General features: G+C 36.4%; 1 protein-coding gene across 1 annotated transcript in view; it reads right to left on the bottom strand.

Moving 5' to 3' along the window:
* Nucleotides 1-25,903, bottom strand: part of LOC134535646 (nephrin) — a 357,918-nt gene that overhangs the window by 179,418 nt on the left and 152,597 nt on the right. Inside the window, exons 3-4 of the mRNA XM_063374832.1 lie at nt 7,571-7,782; nt 2,832-2,942 (exon numbers count right to left, since the gene is read on the bottom strand). Coding sequence (XP_063230902.1) covers nt 2,832-2,942; nt 7,571-7,782 — 323 coding nt within the window. The remainder of the gene's footprint in view (nt 1-2,831; nt 2,943-7,570; nt 7,783-25,903) is intronic.

Below are 25,903 nucleotides of genomic sequence, written 5' to 3'. Positions count from 1 at the left end.
GTGTGGCTCCCATCCGCGTGAATTATAGGCTACCCATGTCAATATAATTACAACTGGAATACCAAAAAAATTAACAAAGAGTACATTGGTTAAATAAAACAATTGGTAATACACAGTTGTGTTCTTTAAATGATTCTTACACTGGGAAATTTTGATTTAATACAATTTCTTGAACAAACGCCGTTGCAGTTTTGCATTGTTTGTCATGGAAAAAATTAATAAATGTATAATAATAAATAAAAATTAAAAAATAAAACCCACATAAAACAAACCTAAATCAGCTTTTGTCAAACAGAAAGACCCAACTATGAACCTAAACAGGTATTCTTTCCAGGGAACTTTGTGCTGTCTGATATATTAAGTTCGAATGTGTTTGTCTGCGCTGTCGTCGTTGGGTTGTCCAAAATACACTATGTCAAAAAAAACATACTTTTCAAGAGAGCAGTAAAAAGAATTTTAAATAGTGTCTCACTTATGTACTTAAGTATTTTTTACCCAAAAAAAAATGAATTGTTGACACATCGTAGAGCTTAGTGTTGTATGCCACTAGAAAGAATAATGGTTATGTTTATGGTTAAAAGTGCAATTTGCACATAAGTGGACATAGTTTCTTATACCTCTGAGGTTCAGATATAAGCCATTGCCAATTTATTTATTTGTGCTGACTGTTACCACTAACTTTTACGACCTCGCTGTCGACGAAACTTAGCTCGAGAAGAAAATAAAAACCATTAATACAGATCCTGTGCTGGGTTATAAAATTGGCGAGGGGGAAAATATTTTGATAAATGTTTTCTTTTTACATGAACTGAGGAATTAATATTTGTTTGATAATGAGTCTTTGCTGCTCAATTACAATCGCTGTGGTGTAAGTCGCAGCAATGTGCTTAGGCTAACACGGCTGTGTGATCCTGCCGTCGTGGGCCATTGCTTTCCGCAGTTTGGCGGTAAAGGGACAACACAAATCCCGATCCTTAACCCGGGAATATTTAGTGAACCATTCCCGAATCGAAACCTTTCGTCTACCAGTTAAAACTAAGAATAGTAGACCAAGCAATAAATTTTAATACATCAAATATAATAAATTAATACATTAGATATTTCCTAAAGAGAAATGTTGGAGAAAAAATAGAAAGAGTAGTTCCCAAGTATTTTTCTGTCAATAATGAGACAACTTTGTACTTACTAAAATGTCTAAATGTCATAAACATCCATAATAATATTAAATAATCGGGAAACAAAAATCATTTGCCTTGCCTTGCTTATTACAAAATCACAAGATTCTAGAATTAGGGGATCACACAAGATGTGTTCTCAACAGCCGCATGAGCTACAAGCAGAGTATTGACAACCTGACGGAACAGGGGGGCAGAATGTAACGCTACTGCAGCATGCGTTGCAAACAGCAACAGGACGCTCTATGCACTTAGGTCCAATTTGTGTGACCCACTAACAAGATAGCACCGTATAGCCCGTGTAAACTGGGCGGAGGAACATCGAGTATGGGAAGACACCCCGAATGGAAGATCCGTCATGTTCTCCAAAGAGCCGCAATTCATTGAGGAACCTGATAATCCACGTGTCTTCATCTGGAGGGTATTTAGAAAACAGAAACAACCCAGCAAGGCTCTGGTATTAATCGTGTAATAATTTTTTTGATCTCTTTATTATTTTGACCAGTTTAAATTTATCCTAGTGGTTTTGAAAAACGTTCTAATGTTAACTTTAAATTTACAGATTGCAGTTTTTTAGGGGGCGAATAAAATATGTCATTTGTCTCCTCCTGCAGGCTGAGCAGAAAAGTTCTGTGAAAATAGTGCATCTCCCTCTCTCCTGGCTGGTCCAACCCAGGGAAAAATTTTTTCGACATTGCGACTCGCCTCCTGGCGTACTGGAGCGAAGCCAAATCAGGGACCGATGCCTTTGGTCACCCTGGCCCCAGCGATGTCCTGACTCTCAGGGTTGTCCATCCCGCGACTTTGGCTTGAAATACATCCAGTCGCCTTGCCCTTGCTTTCGCCGGGAGACTGTTCAGGGCATCGCCTGCCAAGAAGATAATGTCTGAAAAAATAAATACTTCCAGTTCTGTTTGCTTTCGTCTGGCGTGGGAAGGAAAACGATCTCGAGTGAATTCTCCTTCAACAACGAACTGGTAACTGGTAACAAACGTTTGACTTGATCTGTTGCGATCTTTACGTGTCTAATATGATCGCATGTATTTCACCAAGGCACTCAAGTGTTATTTTCAATTATGCTGTTCAGACCAACAGCTTTATAGTTGCATTATGACAAACGCGCAAATTACTTTCGTTGTTAATAAATTCTCGTCATTAGAGATGGTAACAGTCAATGACACTGGCCAGGGATATTGTGAAATAAATCTGTCATAGCTTATAAATAGTAGGAAAATCATCCAGTATTTTCATTGAGTGGTTTTAGAACACCATGGAAAACTTAAACCAGGATGACCAGCAGGCATTCGAATCCGTGTTCTCTGGAATGTGAGTCCAATATGCTAACTCTATCCAAAATAATTGGTAAAAAAAACCAGAGCAAAATTGTGTGCTATGCTCTGGATATATATTGGGCATGCTTTTTTGTATTAAAAATTTGGAAAATTTAATAATAAATCCCTACATGTACAAAATATATTACTTGCCTGCCACTACGTATATGAATACGTCCTTGAGCAGTGTACAGTTTTGGACATTGTGAACAATTTTTCATTTTAAATAAATACTGTATCAGCATAAATGTCTTATAAATTAGAGTTCACGAATCTGAGGATGTTACGGGAAGGAGTACGATGAACGTAAAGCAGCTGAACTTACCACCAGTGACTTTACACCCGAGGTAAAGATTGTATCCTTCCAGGAATGGTCCAGCCACTCCTGTTATTTCCTTGTCTTTGTGGTCATATATGACAGGCTCTGAAGGAGGCACTGCAACAAGTCAAAAAAGAATATCACATTAGCTCTTAAATATGGAAATAAGGATCGAATGATTTAGTATCTGAGGTATTTTTATTAGTGGGTTTTAGATATGTCAAACATACAGAGTTCACGAACGTTTCTGTTGAAATTTCAGTCGCTATCATCAGCGTAATAATAATTTATTCACCAGGAGAATGTTATCCTGATGATAGTGACTAGTGTCTAACGAAAAATTGTTAAAGCCCACAAGCCAAAAACCTCAACATCCATCATTTAAAAAATGGCATTAAATGCATGTTTATAATTAACAACTTAAAGTTTTACAGTTAGAGTTCATGAATATTGAGATGTTACGGAAAGGAGCACATCCTAAAAATGTACTGTACCAAAAATATAACTTTGTGTATACAAGTGTAATGGTTTGTGATTGTAGCTCACTCCCGTTAAAGACAATCATAAACATTGCACTCGCAAACAAAGAGTCTTATTTTAAGGATAGTACTAAATTTTACTATTAATTCCTTGGTATTAAATAGTACACTAGCCTTAATTTGTGTATGTATGAAAGTGTTTGCTTTAATCCTATGGTTTTGGAATTAACGTAGTATGAACATGCACAAAAGTATCCTATAATACTACAAGAAACTATGACTGCAATACAATGCAGTGAGAGCTAAATGTAATACGTAAGTCAACATTATGTATTCCACGTTATTATATTGGGATACAATTGGAAGGGCTTTAATAAACCCCAGTAATAATTGAACTATCTAGGATAGACTAGAGCTTCGTACAGAGTTATAAATATATAATATTCTCCTGTTGCATGTATTAAATTATTTATACGGGTTTCGGTTTTTCTCATGCATGCGTAATCCAGCAACATCAATAATCAGTGCCTGATTACAATAACAATTATTTATTAGATAGTATTCTATTTAGCCGCTAGTAACTAGAAACAACTTTCAAACTTGCAAAACTGGGCAATGATACAATCCGCACGCTTCCACAATTTTCAATCATTCAATTTACACTGGTAATTACGATCAAGATCTCAGAAATTTTCAGAAATCATATAATTATCGTATTACGTCAATGCCTTATTTAGACAACGAAATAAAAAACTCGTCTCTAGAAATAAATAATTCTTAAATAGTTTTACAAATGGCCTCCACGTTTGCCAGACTTCACACATATGGATTTCTCCCTGTGAGGTTCTGTCGTGAAAAAAACGTTCCAAACACCAAACTGAGAGAGCCTACGAGATATTTATTAAGAGTCGTGGAGATTTAACTAAACCACATTAACGGTGGATCAAGAATATAGAAGTGCACTAATTGCATTCTGCTCAGAACCCAACTTGTAGGCTTCACACAAACATTTGTCCATGTTATATGATATAATATTAGCAATATACGTCACTGAAGCCATAGGTATCATGTGGCAAAAAAAAACCGTATCTAAATTTAATAACAAACAAGCAGGAGAAATAAGTCAATGTTAAACCGTACCTAAATATATAATTTTTCAATCGTACATAACCAAAAGAAAATATCGAATTTATACCAATGAGTTACATCAATGTTCACCCCTGAAGTTTAATTCTGTAATTCGCTGCCTTAGGAGACAATTTTTACAGTTTAAATCTCAGCAATATGTTTTCTTTTTCTTCGAGACTATTAAAATTAATAAGCCACTGAAATTTAATGCCTTACATTAATAAATTAATTTCCTAGAAACGAACTTTCTGTTTCACTTAATTAATAAGTCATTGACGTTAAATATAATACAACTTTTCCTAAAACTTTTGATCTTAATATTTATTAATAGATCTGAATCCGTATATATTTTGGCTAGCAGTATAACAGTATAAACCGAATCTTTGAAAACTGTGGAAGTCTGCGTTTTATATATCATTGCTCAGTTTAGCCGATTTTCAAGACATTATCTATAACCAATAGTTATTGCAAATCACTAATGCTTCACAAAATATGTTTATAACATTTTAACAAGCAAACCCCAATCATCGTTTACCTTGGATCAGATCCACCAGTTCAAGTTTAGCAGAATTTAAGAAAAAAATATTTTTTTTTTTAAATTCATACTACATGTGTTCACTTTCAGTCTCTGCTCCCTGGTACAAAGTTAACTTCACTCGTAAAGTAAAAAAAAATCGTAAATTTGTACTCTTTAGCTAGCTTACACACAATATGATAACAACAGAGACAGCGATAAACCTGTTAAAAATTAATCGTCCCTTAAATTAATCGTTGGCTTATGTCTCTCCAAAATAAAAAAAACGTTCAATGTCGAAGTGATCAGAGCACAACGTGAATACTGTAGATGTTGCAACATTCTGAGTGCCTATGAAAAATTGAAAGCACAATAACAACAACTTAAAAATCCTATTTGGGATCCTACATGGAAAGATCACTGCGTAATTTATGACACAATGCATTCTAAATCGTCGCAATGTTTGGCGTGGGAAAATGGAGTACAGGAGGAGTGTGAAGTTAAAGTATAATATTGCTACTGTAATGATTAAGGCATATGCCATAAGCAAAAAAATTTTTTACAGATAGAACAGCACCAAAGTCTTGGATGAAAGTTTTACGTAGTATAAACGTCACTTTGTTTCTAACATTTTTTAGCACTACACGGAGTGAGTTACAACAGAGAAAACTTAGAATTTTTATACATAAAAAAACATTCAAAGGTAATTATAATACTTAATTAATTTTTAAATTATGTTTGTCGTTTTATTTTCTTAAGATCAAGCTACACAGTTTTGAAAGTTATTTAATGAATTAACGCTGCTTTAAAATTACGTTAGTTTCGCGTTTTACCCTTTATTTTGGCGGACATTATTATTAAGTTATAGAAATATTAGGCCGGTATTCTAAGATAACAAAAAAAAAGTTTAGTTGTTGAGTATGCCACACCTGTACCCAAACCGTATTCTTAACGCACAATAGGAACGGCCAAGTTCCTTATTTTTAATGAAAGTATTTTGGTATCTTATCCGTTGCCGAGCTGTTGTCCAAATTCCTCACATGCGCAGAGCTCACTTTTTCGTTGATTTCATCCGCGTCTGGCATTTAACTGGTATATAGTCATTTTTATGATAATAGGGAGACGTAACATGCGTGTTGGTGTGCCAAAAGAAATTTTATGATAGCGAAACTATCCTGAAATACATTCTGTACACTTAATGGTCATAACAAGAAATAAGCTAATCGTAAAATAAAAAGTACTTGAGAAATTAGAAAGGCAGTTCTATTTTTCGCGATGGTGCTGCAATCTCTAGTATTTTTGCCGTAACAATTGTATCAATGGTTTTTAAACGTCCGCTAGAATGCATTGTAACCAGTTTCTAGCCTCGCGCAGGGCACCGTTTGTTAAAACAGTTGCTTATATGTTACCTTGCTGGTATACGGTTTGGACACAATCTGGAATACGGCTCGCGAGTTGGGTTACGGTTGTGTCCCAACAAGGCAGTGCTTATTTGATACCTTACCCGAACGTTTTGGAACACTGACAAACATTATTTTTTTTTTTTTTCAGATTCAACCATCAATTTCATCAAGCATACCAAATAGCAACAAAACATTTAAGATTAAATTAACTATTCAAAAAGCTACATATTTAAATAAATACAATGGTTGTAACTTAAGTATGAAGTGAAATATTGATTCAAATCATATAAAACTTAAAATTAATATTAAAATATAAATAAATAAACTTAAGCTACCGGAGAAAAAAGAAAAAAATCTTAATTATCAACTAAATTACACATCAGTTAAATTATCCAAATATAGATTGATATATTTTTTAACTAAACATCACTTTCAGTTTTACCATTTTCTGAAGCAAAATGATAAAAAATCTCTGTGAGATTGTTTTGAGATGAAGAGCAAAAAAAGTAAATTATGTTTAGTTTATGCCAAGTAGGATACATATGAGCTGTATAATTTGACTAATTTTTACTTTTACACATAGTAGTAACTGTACAATCAATAAAAAAGTTGGTTGTCTGTAAAGTCGGTTTACGGACGATATTTTAACGTGACGTCATAACAAAACATTGATGAAATGATTTAATACTTTTATGTATAAAATTGAATCATTTTTATTGAATCATCACTATTTTTATGGATAAAAAGAAGGAGTGAAATTAAATCTACAATTTAATTGATAAATTTACTTTTATTTGCACTCATAAATTCAAATACGTTTATTACTTTAAGGAAGAGATTATTTTAACTATAATTTTTATACATGTTTGCTATTTAACTTCTTCCAATCTGTGTTTATTCTGTTAAGGATAGGACGATGATAGGAAAAGTAGGAAACGAACGGGAGTGTTTGAAGTTTAATGTGCCTCGAAAAAGTCAAATACGATGGTTGTTCCAATCGAGTGGAAGAGAGATAGATGCGGCGCAAGCGTACGATGAGCGTGACGGGACAACGTGCGTCACGGGACACATTTTTTCGTGCGTGCAGAAGGCGTTCATCGATTTATTAGACGTTGTCACGTCAAAATCTTTGGAAAGGTAGGGTATGTTGCATATGCCGGTCAGTGAAGACCTCGTTGTTGTGGGGACTCGAAGGGGAAGCGGCGGAGGCCCGGGACTCACCGACGATGGTGAGGTTGACGCGGTAGTTCCTGGTGGGCGAGTTGAGGAAGTCGATGCGGCAGCGGAAGACGCCCTCGTCCGCCAGGCCGACGCTCTTGACGCGCAGCCGCGCCGGCCGCGCGCCCACCGTCTGGAAGAAAGTGCGCGCGCCGATGTCCCTCGAGATGTACGAGTGGTTGGCGCGCCGCAGGTCGCCGCCCCGGTTGTCCACGCTGCGGCAGAGACCAGGGCAGCCTCGCGCTCGTGCTCGTCACTCTCGCCAGCTTCCCTTCTCACCCTCTTCACGCCCGACATCCACGACAACATCTCACTCGATCATCCTCACCACCATCTCAGTGCTCGTTCTTGACACTGTCCTCACTCTCGACACTCTCGCCAGCTTCCCTTCTCACCCTCGTCACGCCCGACATTCACGACAACATCTCACTCGATCATCCTCACCACCATCTCAGTGCTCGTTCTTGACACTGTCCTCACTCTCGACACTCTCGCCAGCTTCCCTTCTCACCCTCGTCACGCCCGACATTCACGACAACATCTCACTCGATCATCCTCACCACCATCTTTGTGCTCGTTCTTGACACTGTGCTCACTCTCGTCACTCTCGCCAGCTTCCCTTCTCACCCTCGTCACGCCCGACATTCACGACAACATCTCACTCAATCACCCTCACCACCATATTCCCATCATCTTTGTGCTCGTTCTTGACACTGTCCTCACTCTCGACACTCTCGCCAGCTTCCCTTCTCACCCTCGTCACGCCCGACATTCACGACAACATCTCACTCGATCATCCTCACCACCATCTTTGTGCTCGTTCTTGACACTGTGCTCACTCTCGACACTCTCGCCAGCTTCCCTTCTCACCCTCGTCACGCCCGACATTCACGACAACATCTCACTCGATCATCCTCACCACCATCTTTGTGCTCGTTCTTGACACTGTGCTCACTCTCGACACTCTCGCCAGCTTCCCTTCTCACCCTCGTCACGCCCGACATTCACGACAACATCTCACTCGATCATCCTCACCACCATCTTTGTGCTCGTTCTTGACACTGTGCTCACTCTCGACACTCTCGCCAGCTTCCCTTCTCACCCTCGTCACGCCCGACATTCACGACAACATCTCACTCGATCATCCTCACCACCATCTTTGTGCTCGTTCTTGACACTGTGCTCACTCTCGTCACTCTCGCCAGCTTCCCTTCTCACCCTCGTCACGCCCGACATTCACGACAACATCTCACTCAATCACCCTCACCACCATATTCCCATCATCTTTGTGCTCGTTCTTGACACTGTCCTCACTCTCGACACTCTCGCCAGCTTCCCTTCTCACCCTCGTCACGCCCGACATTCACGACAACATCTCACTCGATCATCCTCACCACCATCTTTGTGCTCGTTCTTGACACTGTCCTCACTCTCGACACTCTCGCCAGCTTCCCTTCTCACCCTCTTCACGCCCGACATCCACGACAACATCTCACTCGATCATCCTCACCACCATCTTTGTGCTCGTTCTTGACACTGTGCTCACTCTCGACACTCTCGCCAGCTTCCCTTCTCACCCTCGTCACGCCCGACATTCACGACAACATCTCACTCGATCATCCTCACCACCATCTTTGTGCTCGTTCTTGACACTGTGCTCACTCTCGACACTCTCGCCAGCTTCCCTTCTCACCCTCGTCACGCCCGACATTCACGACAACATCTCACTCGATCATCCTCACCACCATCTTTGTGCTCGTTCTTGACACTGTGCTCACTCTCGTCACTCTCGCCAGCTTCCCTTCTCACCCTCGTCACGCCCGACATTCACGACAACATCTCACTCAATCACCCTCACCACTATATTCCCATCATCTTTGTGCTCGTTCTTGACACTGTCCTCACTCTCGACACTCTCGCCAGCTTCCCTTCTCACCCTCGTCACGCCCGACATTCACGACAACATCTCACTCGATCATCCTCACCACCATCTTTGTGCTCGTTCTTGACACTGTCCTCACTCTCGACACTCTCGCCAGCTTCCCTTCTCACCCTCGTCACGCCCGACATTCACGACAACATCTCACTCGATCATCCTCACCACCATCTTTGTGCTCGTTCTTGACACTGTGCTCACTCTCGTCACTCTCGTCAGCTTCCCTTCTCACCCTCGTCACGCTCGACATTCACGACAACATCTCACTCAATCACCCTCACCACTATATTCCCATCATCTTTGTGCTCGTTCTTGACACTGTCCTCACTCTCGTTACTCTCGCCAGCTTCCCTTCTCACCCTCGTCACGCCCGACATTCACGACAACATCTCACTCAATCACCCTCACCACCATATTCCCATCATCTTTGTGCTCGTTCTTGACACTGTGCTCACTCTCGTCACTCTCGCCAGCTTCCCTTCTCACCCTCGTCACGCCCGACATTCACGACAACATCTCACTCAATCACCCTCACCACCATATTCCCATCATCTTTGTGCTCGTTCTTGACACTGTGCTCACTCTCGTCACTCTCGCCAGCTTCCCTTCTCACCCTCGTCACGCCCGACATTCACGATAACATCTCACTCAATCACCCTCACCACCATATTCCCATCATCTTTGTGCTCGTTCTTGACACTGTGCTCACTCTCGTCACTCTCGCCAGCTTCCCTTCTCACCCTCGTCACGCCCGACATTCACGACAACATCTCACTCGATCATCCTCACCACCATCTTTGTGCTCGTTCTTGACACTGTCCTCACTCTCGACACTCTCGCCAGCTTCCCTTCTCACCCTCGTCACGCCCGACATTCACGACAACATCTCACTCGATCATCCTCACCACCATCTTTGTGCTCGTTCTTGACACTGTCCTCACTCTCGTCACTCTCGCCAGCTTCCCTTCTCACCCTCGTCACGCCCGACATTCACGACAACATCTCACTCAATCATCCTCACCACCATATTCCCATCATCTTTGTGCTCGTTCTTGACACTGTCCTCACTCTCGACACTCTCGCCAGCTTCCCTTCTTACCCTCGTCACGCCCGACATTAACGACAACATCTCACTCAATCACCCTCACCACCATATTCCCATCATCTTTGTGCTCGTTCTTGACACTGTGCTCACTCTCGTCACTCTCGCCAGCTTCCCTTCTCACCCTCGTCACGCCCGACATTCACGACAACATCTCACTCAATCACCCTCACCACCATATTCCCATCATCTTTGTGCTCGTTCTTGACACTGTGCTCACTCTCGTCACTCTCGCCAGCTTCCCTTCTCACCCTCGTCACGCCCGACATTCACGACAACATCTCACTCAATCATCCTCACCACCATATTCCCATCATCTTTGTGCTCGTTCTTGACACTGTCCTCACTCTCGACACTCTCGCCAGCTTCCCTTCTCACCCTCGTCACGCCCGACATTCACGACAACATCTCACTCGATCATCCTCACCACCATCTTTGTGCTCGTTCTTGACACTGTCCTCACTCTCGACACTCTCGCCAGCTTCCCTTCTCACCCTCGTCACGCCCGACATTTACGACAACATCTCACTCAATCATCCTCACCACCATATTCCCATCATCTTTGTGCTCGTTCTTGACACTGTCCTCACTCTCGACACTCTCGCCTGCTTCCCTTCTTACTCTCGTCACGCCCGACATTCACGACATCTCACTCATTCACCCTCACCACCATATTCCCATCATATTTGTACTCGTTCTTGACACTGTCGTCACTCTCGCCAGCTTCGTTGTCATACTAGTCACGCTCGTCATTCACGTCATCGTCAACACGACATCTCCATCATCCTCAACAACATCTCACTCAATCATCCTCACCACTTTATCCCATCATCTTTGTACTCGTTTTATTTTCACTGTCCTCACTAGCGTCACTCACACCAGTTTCGTTCTCACCCTAGTCACGCTCGTCATTCACATCATCGTCAACACATCTCCATCATTCCCAACAACATCTCACTTAATCATCCTCACCACCATAATCCCATCATCTTTGTGCTCGTTTTTTTCACTGTCCTCACTCTCGTCACTCTCACCAGCTTCGTTGTGATAGCCTTCTTGTCACTCTCACCCACATCACTCTCATTATTCAAGTCATCGTCAACACAATCTCATTCGTATTCAACATCATCTAAAGCATTCTCAACAGTATCTCACATTCATTATCATTTCTAACATCCTCACCACCATAATCCCATCATCACTATCTTTATCCTCATTATCATTCTTACCAGCATCGTTCTCATACTTCTCATTATTGTTCTTATCACTTTCGCCCTTATCGTTCACACAATCATTAACACAAATCTCATTCATGCTTGACATAATTTCAGCATTTACTTAATTTCCAACATCATATAAACCAAAATTGACATAATCTACTTCATTCTAAAGATTATCTCTATCGTGTTCACCACCTACATAATTCTTAAAACCATCTTATTCATTTTGGTATTATGTATATTATACTGAATATCATATCGATCATAATCCAAGTCATCCCCACACTTATAATAATCATCATTCTCATCTTCATCCTGCTCAGTAACAAGTTTGAAGCTCATATATTGAAAATCTTATTTACAAGGATAATTTTCAAAAACCACTTGTCTAAGAGATGCAGATAGCACATGTTCTAGGTTGAAAAACTCTCATGTCATGGCAGTTTTCGCTTTTGTGTCAAAGTTGTGAGGTGATGTTGAATTTAGCCGACCTTTCGCTGCAGCTTACAGCTGACATCAACAGGATGTTGATGCTTGTTGTTACTTTAATTCGTATTTTTGGGCCCTGATGACAATGAAAGATTGGTTTTCAATTCACTCATTAACTCTTGAGTATTTTCTCTTTATGAGAAAATCTTTTTAAATTATTAAAAGATTGCTTATTAGTTATGTATAACCAAAATAATTGTGTTAAAATGAAATTATCATTTATTACCTCCACACAGAGAGTGCTTTTGAACAATTAATTTAATAGTGGACACGTTTAGTTAATTTCAGAAATCATTTTTGATACACTCTTCATTTAGATAGATAGAAGAACGCCAGTGGAGTGTAAGATATTATGAAATTCTGAGGAGAATCTTGATCAATAGGATGTTATAAAGGGGTGACTACTTTTTCGCTGCGGGGCGATATGCAGGATGAAATTGAAAAGCGAATAATTAAACGAGCAGCATTTGGCTTACGACGAATCCAACTGCTGTTTCGACAAACGTGCTGAAAAGTAAAATAAAAAAAACTTTGAAGAAGAAGCTGCATGTATAAATACATTTTTTTTTTCTGTCACACTTGTGGGTCGTTCCGTTATTAATTCATATTTTCTCTTCAATATTACATTTTTTCCCCTACAACATACTCACGACTTTTTTTTTCCTCCACACAAAAACAGGCGAGGAAAACTCTTATTCTTTATAGTAGGAAAACAGCGCTCTCTCCTTTATTAAGTTCATCCCTCTTGCTTTAACATTTTCCTTTTCTCTCTCCCTTTGCAGGCGTACCGCTTCCATTGCGCCGCCGCCACTCGTAATATTTCCCCTGCTGGCTTTCTTCATATCCAGCTTTCCCAACCCACGTTGCCTGTAGCGTGAGGCCAAAGAATTCTCTGCATGCGCTTCTTCTATGGCGAGGCTGCGCCATTCCAGGTGTACCAACGTCACATCCGACACCGCCTCCATGGAATCACAATCTTTGCGAAGATATTTCCACTGCCATGCACGTGCGTGTGGCCTTCAACGCTCAGTGAACTGTGGACCATTTTCCAAATGTGAGCTTAACAAATTAACTCGTACCTAGACTTGAGATTTTTCGCAATTAAAAACGAGCAAGTTTTCTCAGAAAAAAAAAAGAGGCAATGCATGACACTATGCTATGTATGTATATATGCACCTCAGAGGCATAAGGCACTATGTCTACTTTTGGACAAAATGTAATTTTAACCATATACCTACTTGACCACCGTTTGAAGTTCTTTCAATGCTATGCAACACTAAGTTCTCCAGTAAGTCAAAAATTTACATATTTTGGGTAGAAAATAGTTGAGCATGTAAGTGAAGCACTATTTGGAATTCTTTAAAACACCTTCTTGAATAATAAGTTTTTTTGTGACATAATGTATAATTCCTCCGAGTTACAGACATATTAAATTTTAGTAAAAACCATTTGATTTTAAATTATTTTATAGCCACGTGTAGGAAAATGTATGCTACAATATAAGATTTTAATCAAAACAACCCTTCTTTAATCTGTTGCAATAAACCATTTCATTGGAACCCCGTCGTCGCATAGCGGATTAAAAAGTTATCCTGCAAAAGCGAAAATTCTTAACAGTGAATAAACTTTAATTCATCATTATATGGTTCGGCACAGTCTTTAATCCGCCACAAATCTAGCCACTTGCGTTGATTTTTGTTGAACCTTTGTTGCCAGATCTCATTGGAGCGCTGCCAGCGTATTAGTTCTCTGAGAGTTAGTCGTTTATATCGAGTTTCATTTTACTGTAGTGTTTCCTATTTAATAATGGTTTACATTTTACATTTCAAGGGTACATATCCGTAATGATATGTTGAAGGAGACAAATTCTCATGTGTACTTTAGAAGTTATACTTATTTAGGCACATATTGAAAAAAATTATGAGTGTTAATTTTTAAAATACGCGCGCACTATGCTGCGAATTTTTTACAGGATGAATAAAAGGCTACATACAAAAAAAGATACGTAAAATTAAAAAATATATTTGTGCTTTTAAATTATTTACTTTAGTGTTTTATATTGAATACTGGTCCATATAAAAACTATGTTTTTATATTAGTGATAGAAATTGTGTTTATAAATTTTTTGAAGTTAGTTTTCAATTATATTTAAATAAGTAAGGTATGTTCAGGTACATAAAATTTATTTGCATTAAAAATTAATCATTATTACATTATAATTTAATAAATAATTAAAATTATTAAATTATAAATAACATTCAGCATATTTATTGTTTTTATTATTAAATAAAAATAATTAAAATTATTTTTAATTAATGTTTTATTTTATATACATGTTTATATGAATAATAAAACTGTGCATTTATTTAAAAAAAAATAATTTGATTGTATTTATACTTCACCAGATGTATTTATAATATCACTCCAGTACTTTTATTATTTTATTTATATTAATTATTTGGAAGCAAAATTAATTGTTTTTTAACTACACCATGTAAACATAAACTATAACGCTCGTGCATAAGTACACGCACCCATTATTTTTTTCTTTCTACGCAGCAGCTTAAAACAACTTGTTTTAAATATTATTGCAAAATATAAAAATTTTATAAGAGGAGTAATTCTCAAAAAATACATTGACTTAAGATATTCCGGCAAAATTAATAATCCTGAACGGGTTAGTTTAAATACCTTTCAATTTATTGATTTTTGATTCGTTTTCCGACTTTAATCTTGTTTTCAAAACCATCGTACATATACTCACACTGAAATTTCACAATATCCATTTACTGTCTTCAGAATGCTTATCAACCCTCCTACATGAATATACAGAAAATCAAGACACACTTACCAGGAGTTCAATCAGGACTATATTTCGGCAAATTATATATTTTTTAATCACTTTGTCTTTACACATTAATATGCCATCCTGAAAAATACAATTCGCGTGTGATCTAAACAATCAAAATAAATTACAAAATAAGCATTGATATTGTATTAACACAGAATAGAATATATTGATGTGTAACATTTTAGCTATCAGGAAACGTTAATGCGACGGAAGTAAAAGAACCATGTTGCTATCTATGGCGGATGGCATTAACTAAAGTCCGCAAAGCCAAATGCACACTTTATAGTGTTAAATGTTTAATGAATTTTAACAAGATGGGTCCCGTTTCACTATATAGTTTAAAATTTCAGTTGGAAAATAGAACGATTACATACTTAGTCAACGTAGTTGCTCCGGCAGCGAATTCTAGCGGCGGGTGTGGAAACTACGTGTGACTAGCGTCTATAAATGTAGTTGAAAACACAATTTGCGTATATTTATCACAATCAGTATTTCTTCAAAAGAATTCTAAGTTAAATATCGTGTCAGAGTTTCGTATTTCGGCAATTTATACAGTTTATCACGAGTTCGCAAATGCAATTCTCTTATGAATGCATCTCTTGCTGACTGATGACACTTGGCTGTACGTTCATTTCCTTTTGCTTCCATATACTTTAAATGCTTCCATACCAACCTATGACCGTAACTTTCCATTCGTACATGGGAAACGTTCGCGTCTTGAATGGTCCTGCAGTGAAAAGTCTCAGCTCACTATCTTTATAACTCTCTTTGCTTTTGCAACCCTAATTTCTATTGGAAAAAATTATATGGCTCTGTATTGCTTGACCTGCCCTTGTAAGTTTGTCTGAGAGCGGTCGAATTATCCTGTTTGATACTTTACAGTCGTAAGAACACTCGTTATAGTTCATTTAAATTTGTTTCCAGATTCTGAAATAAGCATTTCCTCGTTCCTTACTCTTTAGTAGCATTAAGAATAAATTTATAAGACGGACGACTATCGTTTCTGGAAGCCAGCCAATTATTCGTAGTTGCCGCAAACTTTCTACTCAAAAAGTTGGTAACGAGAAAAACTTTGGGAAACGCTTTATCTGGCTCGTAAATATCTAAAATAATTTTTTTATATAAATTTGAAGGATATAATTTAATTTGGTTTCGTAAGGGAAATGAATATGAATTGTGTTTACAGAAGAATTTAAGTGACGTTACCTGCACTGCAACTTACAAAAAAACAGATGCTACTTTCTTATTGGAAAGACTCCCCCGATTTTTTATTAAATTATCTGAAGTTTCGAGGTAATTCATCGTGCGTTTAACACTACGGCTTAAAAAATTGTAAGTTAAATAAAACTCTCGGTCTTTTTTTAAATTACAGTTTGTTTTCAGTCACGATTTATTTTCAGAGTCAATATTAAGGACGTTAAAAGATTATATTGTTTTATGATCTGGAAAAAAAATTAATTGCCCAATGTAATCAACACTCATAAAATAAAACGTTCATAATTTCGTGAAAGCAATTATTTTTAAGTGATCTATTTAATTATAATGTGAATTCTGTAACAAAATGAGACCAAAATAAATGTACCGGTGTAGCTGCTAGGAAGCAGGGGATAACACTGAAGTTTTTCCCTCAGTGATAAGTATTATTAGTTACATCGATACTGAATATATAATTCTTTATTTTCTCAACAGCAGTATTCCATATATTCTTCGTTTTTAATGTCTTTTTTATAGTTTAGGCACTATTAGATTGCAGGATTCGTATCAATATGAAGAAAAATAGAGGAGTACATTCTACAGTGAAGTTATTCAATAAGGTAATATTTATGTAACAAGCTTTTAGTTAAGTTAAATAGTTATTCTGTGAACTGTGTTCCAACAGCGCGCATAGCATTTAGCTGCAAAATATGATGTAACAAGCATTAGCTGCGCCACCGCGAATAAAAGAACTCAAATCGTATTTTATAACGTCCATAAATTATTCTACATTTATGAACACGCCAGCTTAAAGGGATTCGGAAAACGATAAGTAAATAATTCTAATAATTTATATTTTATATTTAAACACATCTCAAACAAACGTATACTCCGTTGTTAATGCATTAGAAAGGAAACAGCCCAATTAAATTAGCCGTAAGTGGTCTTAGTGCCAAAATACTCTAAAATTTTGATGGATGTATATTATAAAAAAGTGAAATCATGATTGTAGTTTTGGGTTTAAGACTACGTTATAACTACAAAATTCTATAGAGCTGTATATTTAATGAGTCTATGTTTACTATAACGCAGAACTTAGAGGTTCCATAATGTGATTTTACATAAGCTCAAAAATTATTAATGTTTATGCAACCCGTTTAAGAACAACACCGAAAACGCGATCTACAACAAGTGATTCTCACATAAGTATATTATATGTTAATTTTACCAAAAATAAAAGTTCCTGTAAAACAAAATTACAATTATTTTTCTAAGTTTCAATATTGTGTTTAAACAATATTGCATGAACAATTGATTACAGTTTAGCGTTAAAATTTTGCGTCATGCAAAAATATGAGTGGTAAGCACTGTCGTATAATTAATGATAATGAATAAAACTGCAGACTTTGTTGTTACATATGTAAAAATTCCGTTATTAGAAGCATTATTCGCATTTTAGATGCTTATCTGTAGGTAGTTTCTGATATTTCCCTATAAAGCAAAACTAATTTTTTTTTGAGGCGTTAAGTCACTTTAGGTAAAAAAAATGGTAAAATTGTTTTTCTCTCGTTCACGTGTCGGACGTTGTCGGTATCCTGTAATTTTTATTGAAAAATATTTTCTCTTGAGTTTGTGTGTGAATAGGTACACATACTTGTTTCTACTTGATTTTTTTTGTGGTTTCATTAGTGACTGGGCTGCATCAAACAGAAACTTTTACACACACACACACACACACATATATATATAACTTTCGAACGGTAGGTAGCCGCATTGAAACCTTTTGCCACTAGACAAAACTAAGCGAAACAGAAAGAAAAAAAAAGCACCCGCACTCATCGACCCGCGAATGAATAAAAATATACCCGGAGAGGGGGGACAGGGGTGGCTCGCTTCGATACGCCATTCGAGTCAGCGGTGGATCGCATAGCGCTCTCTCATTGGCTGGCGTGCGCGCCTCGCGGGAGCAAACGGGGCGGAATGCCGTTTGTTTGCCGTCGCTGCGGAAAACGCAAAAAAAAAAAAAAAAAAAAAAAAAAAGCAATAAAAAAACTCAACGTAAAAATCCTCCATCCTTATCCAGGAGTGTGGAAAACAAAAACGAATGGGATACACGTAGGGTTGAAGACTTTTAATGGGCAATGATCGAGTTGGAAAGTATCGACTGTCACAGGTCGCGACAATCATTTGTCTCGACACTCCATTTGGTTGTTGGAAAGTTACCTACTTCAATTTTTCATGTGTGCCACCTTTCTTCTTCTCCTTATTTTTTTTTCTCTCTGTTTGCGTGAAACTCTGAATTATTTGTAATAAATTCATTTCTAGGCCTTTTCCAGAATTTTTTATTCTATTTTTATTCCAACGTAAATTTCTTGCCGTTAGCTAACTATGATGTTTTTATTTTTCACTCCCCTTTCACCTGATTTTGAATTTTTGGATGCAATAACTTAAAAATTCTAGGAGAAAATTGTTCCAACTAAATAACCATACAGTTTCATTGGCTTCCTTTGCTCTTTCTAAATTCAGTAACTCATCACTTAAAAACTCGTCACAAAAGTGTTATGAATGCGTGACTGTGTGAGAGGAATTATTAACGTCAAATAATGTTACCGAACAAGCTAAAAAAATTTCATTTTCAATAAGTTTGTAAGCATTATGGTTGAAATACAGAGAGGTTTACGAATATCTTCTTTTGTTCGTACAAATCTTGGTCTTTGTTTCAAGCGATTCAGGGCGTAAAGTTTTAAAATAATTAGCCAAATTTTTATCTTAAAGTTAATAAAAAGATTTTTAAAATCTGAATTATTTACAATATAATAAAATTTTACAACTAAAGCACTTTTATTATAAACGTTAATCAACTGGCAGTTGTGGACAGAAGTAGGGCTATATACATGAAACCCGTGTTTTTAGTGAAATTAATGAACTCTCTGTATCTCGTTCTCTCTCTTTCTTTACTTACCTGGAGGTCGCTAGAAGGCTAAAGATAGTACCCAGAGTATCGATCTGAGTTACCCAGAGCTCTCCCTACAATTATAATGAACGCATCAGTTGCTAGATTTACGCGAGTCATTTTAACCAAATACATACCACTCACATACACACAGTCACAACCATAATTGTACAATTTTTTTCCAATACTGTAGTAAATATTTTGTACTGAGAGTACAATTTAATAGTTACGTTTTTTACTAATCCAATTTATTGTAAACACGATTTCCATAAATTATTCAGTTTATTTTTTCGTAAATGTATTTTTGTGGATATTTTCAATTCTTTAGTGATAATCTATATGGAAATAACGGAAACTCGCTGTATCCGTCTCTCCAATCTGTCTTTCAGTAGAGTTTATTTTTCTGAATAATTTTTAATTTTTCCTTTCACTCGTATTGTATTATGTTGCTTGACTCTTCTTTTGATTATATTTTGCGTGTTTCAGCGATTGTTCTCATTACGCCCATCTTTTTTCTTTTTTTCAAAGCAATAGAAAACGCTGGAATGCCTACAATTAAATTCCAAAGATATCAAATGAAATTTGTTTTTATGCGTCTCTTGTAAAATACAACACAAAACAAAGAAAGGTAAAGAATTTAATAGTACCATAATATTCTAAATGCATACCAATTTGAGAGTTTTCAAATATATAGGTATAAGTTTTTATCATCATTATTTTTAAGAGACCGTAAATTTGTTTTTTATAAAGTTGATTTACTTTTAGCTAAGTTTAATCTAAACAAGTAGACTTCTATATTTTTCCGTGTGTCTATATCTTTAGAATTTCATTTCAACAATTTATTACATAATTTTTATAATTTATTTGTTATTAATATTTACGAAAGCTATTTCATAATTTCAGTAACAAAAACACTAGTTAAGTTTTTCTAAGTTAGTTTCAGTCGAATGCTTTATTTTTGTTTAACACGTGGAAAACATCCTACTTCACTCCGAAAACAAAAAAAAAAACTATAGAGAAGTGCAATAATTTTATTACAAAGTAAAGTTACTAATATATGTAATCGTAGTTCGGGAAAAATAGCGTCTTTTAAATACAATACCAAATCTTTTTTCTAAATGCTGCATCTTTGTTCATTAAAACATTACCAGCTTGAAATACTTCATGTAACCATTATCATTCTTACGAATAAATAAAATTAAATGTATGTTAATGATTTTAGAATTAGAATTATATGTTTTACCTGTTGCAAATCAAAACATAAACGAAATATAACGCAATTTTTTTTGTTTGTTTATAGATACGAAATAATTTAACATAAAAACTTCTGTACCTTTTTATTTATGATTAATTTTTACTTTATTTTATTTTTATTTTTATACCTATATCAAACGGTTCCGATGTTATGACATTTATTATTTTAAAAATTAATAACAAATAGGTATTATATATTTATTGTAAAGTAAAAATGTTAGTACGCAATTTGATAGATAAATATTTTTTTCAAAAACAAAAAAAAAATATATATGCAATTTTATTAGTAAACCCCGAAAAAAAACTTCAATATTTTTTTTCTTAATTATCATAAGTGGTTTATAAAACTAGTTCAGTTTTGTCAAAAATTAATTACGTATGGTAATGACTAGATATACGTTGCAAGTTTAAGATTAAGTGATTCGATTAAATTATTTATGCTTCTATTGAACATTTAACCGAAATATGCAATGTTAACTTGAACTTTATTTTACACATTAATAAACAAAAAGCGTCCATATTTTCTACCTAATAATATGTGTGAATTATTCCTTCCATGCAATTTATTTCACGAGAACAGCTAGTATTACATGAAATCACATTCAACCTTTGTACCTTTTAAAGGAACAGAGTTCAAATCCTTGTAGCCTCAGAACCTAAATTCTGAAGCTCTCGTCTGCGCCATGGGTGTAGTTTTATTCGATGAAAACCAGTATCGTCTGAATTTTGTGCAGTTACAATACCTGCATTTTATGACGTTTCAATGTTTTGCTAGAAATTAATTTTTGATTTTGCATCACCAGCAAAAAGACTAACATAATAAAAAATATTTTAGCAGACTGATTTAAAATTTACCAGTAAAACCCAGTGATCACTGAATTTTGGGTTCACACAAATATTTTACTTTACGGTTATCAAGTAATTAAAAAAAAAGATTATTTATGGTATATAGAAAAACTGGATTTCTCCTGATTTCATTATCCACCGATTCTTCAACTGTGAAACCTTTGCCCTTATTTGATAAAAAGTTTTAAAGATACGTTAGAAAAACTAAAGGATTTGCACATTTATAGTACTTTTATGTTTTTCTTTACAGCGTCAGTCACAATCTTCGTAGATTCATTATACCACTGTTTACATTCTACCATCTATAAATAATCAGTATTATTAGTTCCGAATTTCTCCCGGAACAAAATTTGGAAATTTGTGATAAAACTACGAATATTCTTTGATAAATTTTAATTCCTGATACAGTTAACCACGCTTACAACTCACTTCAAATCAATATAATGTCACTAATTAAACCATAAGAATGAACTGTAGCACACTGTTTTACACGAATAAAATATTTATCTATGAATATATGGTGCCCACATAACCACATGTCATACACGCAAAAAAAAATTCTCACAAGTACTTACATGCCGCCTCGCATTCGACCATTGTTACAGCAGTAGTGCCAACCATACAAACTGGAAGTCCCTCAGGGGAAGGAATTAAAAGTTGGGAAGGGGGGGGGGGGCATAGTTCAGGCTTCTCACCTTATATTATAGCTACCTACTAAGCTAACCTCAATGAAAAAAATTACAACGAATATGAAAAAAAAACTTGTCGATGATTACGGTACGATACGAACTAAATAAACAAATTACTATAAAGTTAACTAAAACATATTTGTTAGAACATAATAAAAAATATATTTGCAAGTCACTAAGAAAATAATATCTGAATTTAAAAAAACTGATATATTATTACAGACTATTTCAATTTTCATATCAGAAAAAAGTTTAAATGCAACGTAATACTTTAATATCTACCTTGGTTAAACATGTTTATATTGTAAATTTAAAAAAAATTATCAGAGACATAACTATACCTAAAAGACTAACTAATTCTCTAATAATCATGCATGCATATTTAATCGCACATTACTGATACCACCAGTACACCTAAGCATGATAGTTAAGTGAATACCCGAATGATTTTTTTTCTCGAGAAATTAGTCCACATCATTTTACTTCCGCGAATAAGGGCGCTCGGTGGACGAAAGGAGTCGCTTTAGAGTTTGCGCCCGTGCGGGAAGAAATGTGAAAACTGCCGTAACTTCTTCCGCGGACTGCCCACCCCCTCCCAACCCTCCATGGCCAATTTCCACCCCTTTCTTCCACTCTTGCAGTTAAGGTCTTATGACTCTTGCAACCCCTCTCTCCCCGTCCAACTTCATCCGCCTTTATCCCGCCACAAATTTCGGCCGGGGCGAAATTTATCATAACCACCCCGTTCCGTCCCCTTACACCGACTCCTTGTTCCATTTCCGACGTCGTACTTTGATAACAAAAGTTCCCTTTCTTCAGAGCTGGGAGGGAAAACTCCTCGCAGAGTCCCGCCGCTGCTGAAGGTGTGTGCACGAACAGTGTCTCTTCTCCGAGAAGCTCCAATGGCCTACTACTTGGTGCATAAACCAAAGTTTCCCGATTATTGATGGGCAACCGTGTGACCCTTTACGAACCACCAAGGTGGTATCCTCTCTCGGTGCACGATGCGAAGTAAAGACGCCTTAAATCTGAGAAGTTTGCAATTAAAGTTTCAACTGCGTTCATTATGATTACTGCAAGTTCTGGGTCAAACTTCGTCGCTGTAAGGAAACTGTCTTAAATTGCTCGAAATTACACTGTTACGATGGGCCAAACGTTTCGTCTCGCGATATTTGCAAATAAAACACCAGTCTTGGTTTCACATCAACAAACACCTACACAATTTAATAAGTGTCTCGCTGGATACTAACGACAGTCAACGATGTTTCATAAATTTCTAAAGCAATGAGCACTTTCAAGTTTCTGTCACGGGTGAACATGATATGATTTATGCGTGTTACTGCTAACACCCTGGCGTCAATAGTCGTACGATTATTTAAACAAAGAGTCAACATGAACGCATTTGTCTGCTGCATCTCTCAGAAGTCCTTCAGACTTCTTTTTCGACTTACCGTCGCAAGTAATTAATTTTTTTTAATTGGCTCAGAGCATGCCGCGTTTTCGATGGCATACTGGCCCAAAAGAAAGAAATGTACGCATGTCTTATTTCGTCTAAAACACGGTGTGAAATACTTAATGGGTTCTCTGGTCAATAGAAAAAAGCCCGAGATCTCTATAAAAGTAAATATCATACGGTTATTGGGAAAAGTTGGTTACATCCAGTTTCTTACCTTGACTGGACTTGAAATAAAGTAGTTTTGTGATATCTGAGGAAATGAAAATTGTTTCTGGGCATGGAAGAGAAAACAGTATTAATTGTAGGTGTTTTAGACTTTAACTAATCTGACAAGTACAGTTCTTTTCTTTTTTGTTGACAAAAAAATTTTGTTCTTCTTTACGTTTGTTACCAAATTTTTCAAGTAACCACACGTCCTTTCTACTATTGTCCTTCCTGTGAGAGCACTGAACTTTGGAGGTCGTGATAGCTGCTGCGTAAAGATCGTAACACATAAATTCGTGAACACAGAGTGGCCGAATGGTTCAGAGTCGACTATAATCTTGAAGGTTTCTACGGCTTAGGAATCTGTGCATAGGCGTGCGCCGTGAATCAAAATGTAGCTTATTCTGGATACGAAACATCGTGTTTTTTTTCCTTCTTCTTGCTGTCAGCATGATGTGATGAAAGAAGTTTAATCAATGAACAATATTCACACGTTTTGAATATAATTTATTAATCCAAAAAAGACTGTAATTCACAGAATATATATTTATTTTTCATACCCTTTTGCGTTCTGTCAGATATTTGTTTTCTGCTTTCTTACGCTGTGTTTTGATTAGATTTATTTTTCAGAGAACAAATTAACGCTTGATTAAATTACAGAAAGAATAAAGTAAGATTTGTCAATGTAAACTTTGACTTAAAAAAAATATTTACGTGCCAGAACCAGCAACAACTGACGATTTTGTATGCCAGATATTTTCTACCTGTTTATTTATTGTTTATACTCCACTATGTAAATTTAATGGGCGGATTTTGCCTGGAATCTTCCTTCTACCAGAAAATTATATTAATTTATCCTTTTCCTACTATAGTATGAATGCATATTTTAGGTGCTAGGGTATCTTTAATTGTTGTAAGAAACTAGGAAATTTGGAGGGTTTTTACTGCGTGTTTATAAGTAACGAGGTGGTATTTATTTTACAATATGAACACGATTAAACTTTTTTGTTTTCATAATGAGATTTTTTTAGTCCTTTAACTTTTACTTAGAGTCTTTTATTTCTAAGAGCGCCACAGAGTGTTAAAAAAAATTGGTAAGTAGTAATAATATGTTCACATGATTTCATCCTTTTTGTTAAACTTGCAATAGATCGATAAGTTCTTTACTGTTCAAACGGGCAGTTGTTACACAGAAAAACTCATCAAACGTACATTGGTGATTCAAGTATTTAGTCTAGAAAGTTCATTAGTATTCCACGCAATGCGAGTAAATATATTATTGCAAGTAAGTATATTTTAAAGAAGTAGAAACACATGAGTTCGGGGCTGTCACTCGCGTTGGAAGTAAAACTTTATACACAAAGGTATACGATTGTATGCAAGTACGCGAGTGAACAAGTATGCGATTGAGCAAGTTAGCAAGTATACAAGTGCGCAAAAATGCAAGTTCGTAAGTACTCAAGTGCGTAAGTATTCAAGCTTCAAATGTGTCACTACGCAAACATGCCATCGAGCCATTCAGATCGTTACACTTTGCGTTATCTACAATTTTTTGTTAATAAAGTTTTCGTTACCTGCACTTTTCGTTACCTACAATTTTTGTTACACGCACTTTTCTTTTCCTGCTATTTTCTTTACCTATATTTTTCGTTACCTTCAAATTTCGTTACCAACAATTTTCGTTACCTTCAAATTTCGTTACCTACAATTTTCGTTACCTACAATTTTCGTTACCCACACTTTTCGTTACCTACAATTTTCTTTATATGCACTGCTAGTTACCTACACTTTTCTTTACCTACAATTTTCGCTACTTAAAATTTTCTTTACCTACATTTTTCGTTGCCTACGCTTTTCGTTACCTACTCTTTCCTTTACAAACTTTCCGTTACGCCTTGATGACGTCATGGCCTCGACTTATCCTAACGGTTGAATATAAGTTTCACTTAAAACAAAATTTACAGTTAGAAGCAATAAAAATCTCTAAAAAGATAAGCGTATCACTGCAAGTTGCAGGAATATGTCAACGTAAGATGTGAGTTTGGTGGATGAATTGTTCGGACTAAATGAATATTCTGGCTCTTGATGGTTAAGACGTCTGTCTGATCAATTTTCGGATAAAGTTTTGGCCGAGGAAGAGTG

Source organism: Bacillus rossius, chromosome 10, assembly GCF_032445375.1.
Source record: "Bacillus rossius redtenbacheri isolate Brsri chromosome 10, Brsri_v3, whole genome shotgun sequence".
Classification (NCBI taxonomy): Eukaryota; Metazoa; Arthropoda; class Insecta; order Phasmatodea; family Bacillidae; genus Bacillus; species Bacillus rossius.
Note: the sequence above shows the minus strand (reverse complement) of the source record. Positions and strands in the feature narration are given on the sequence as shown.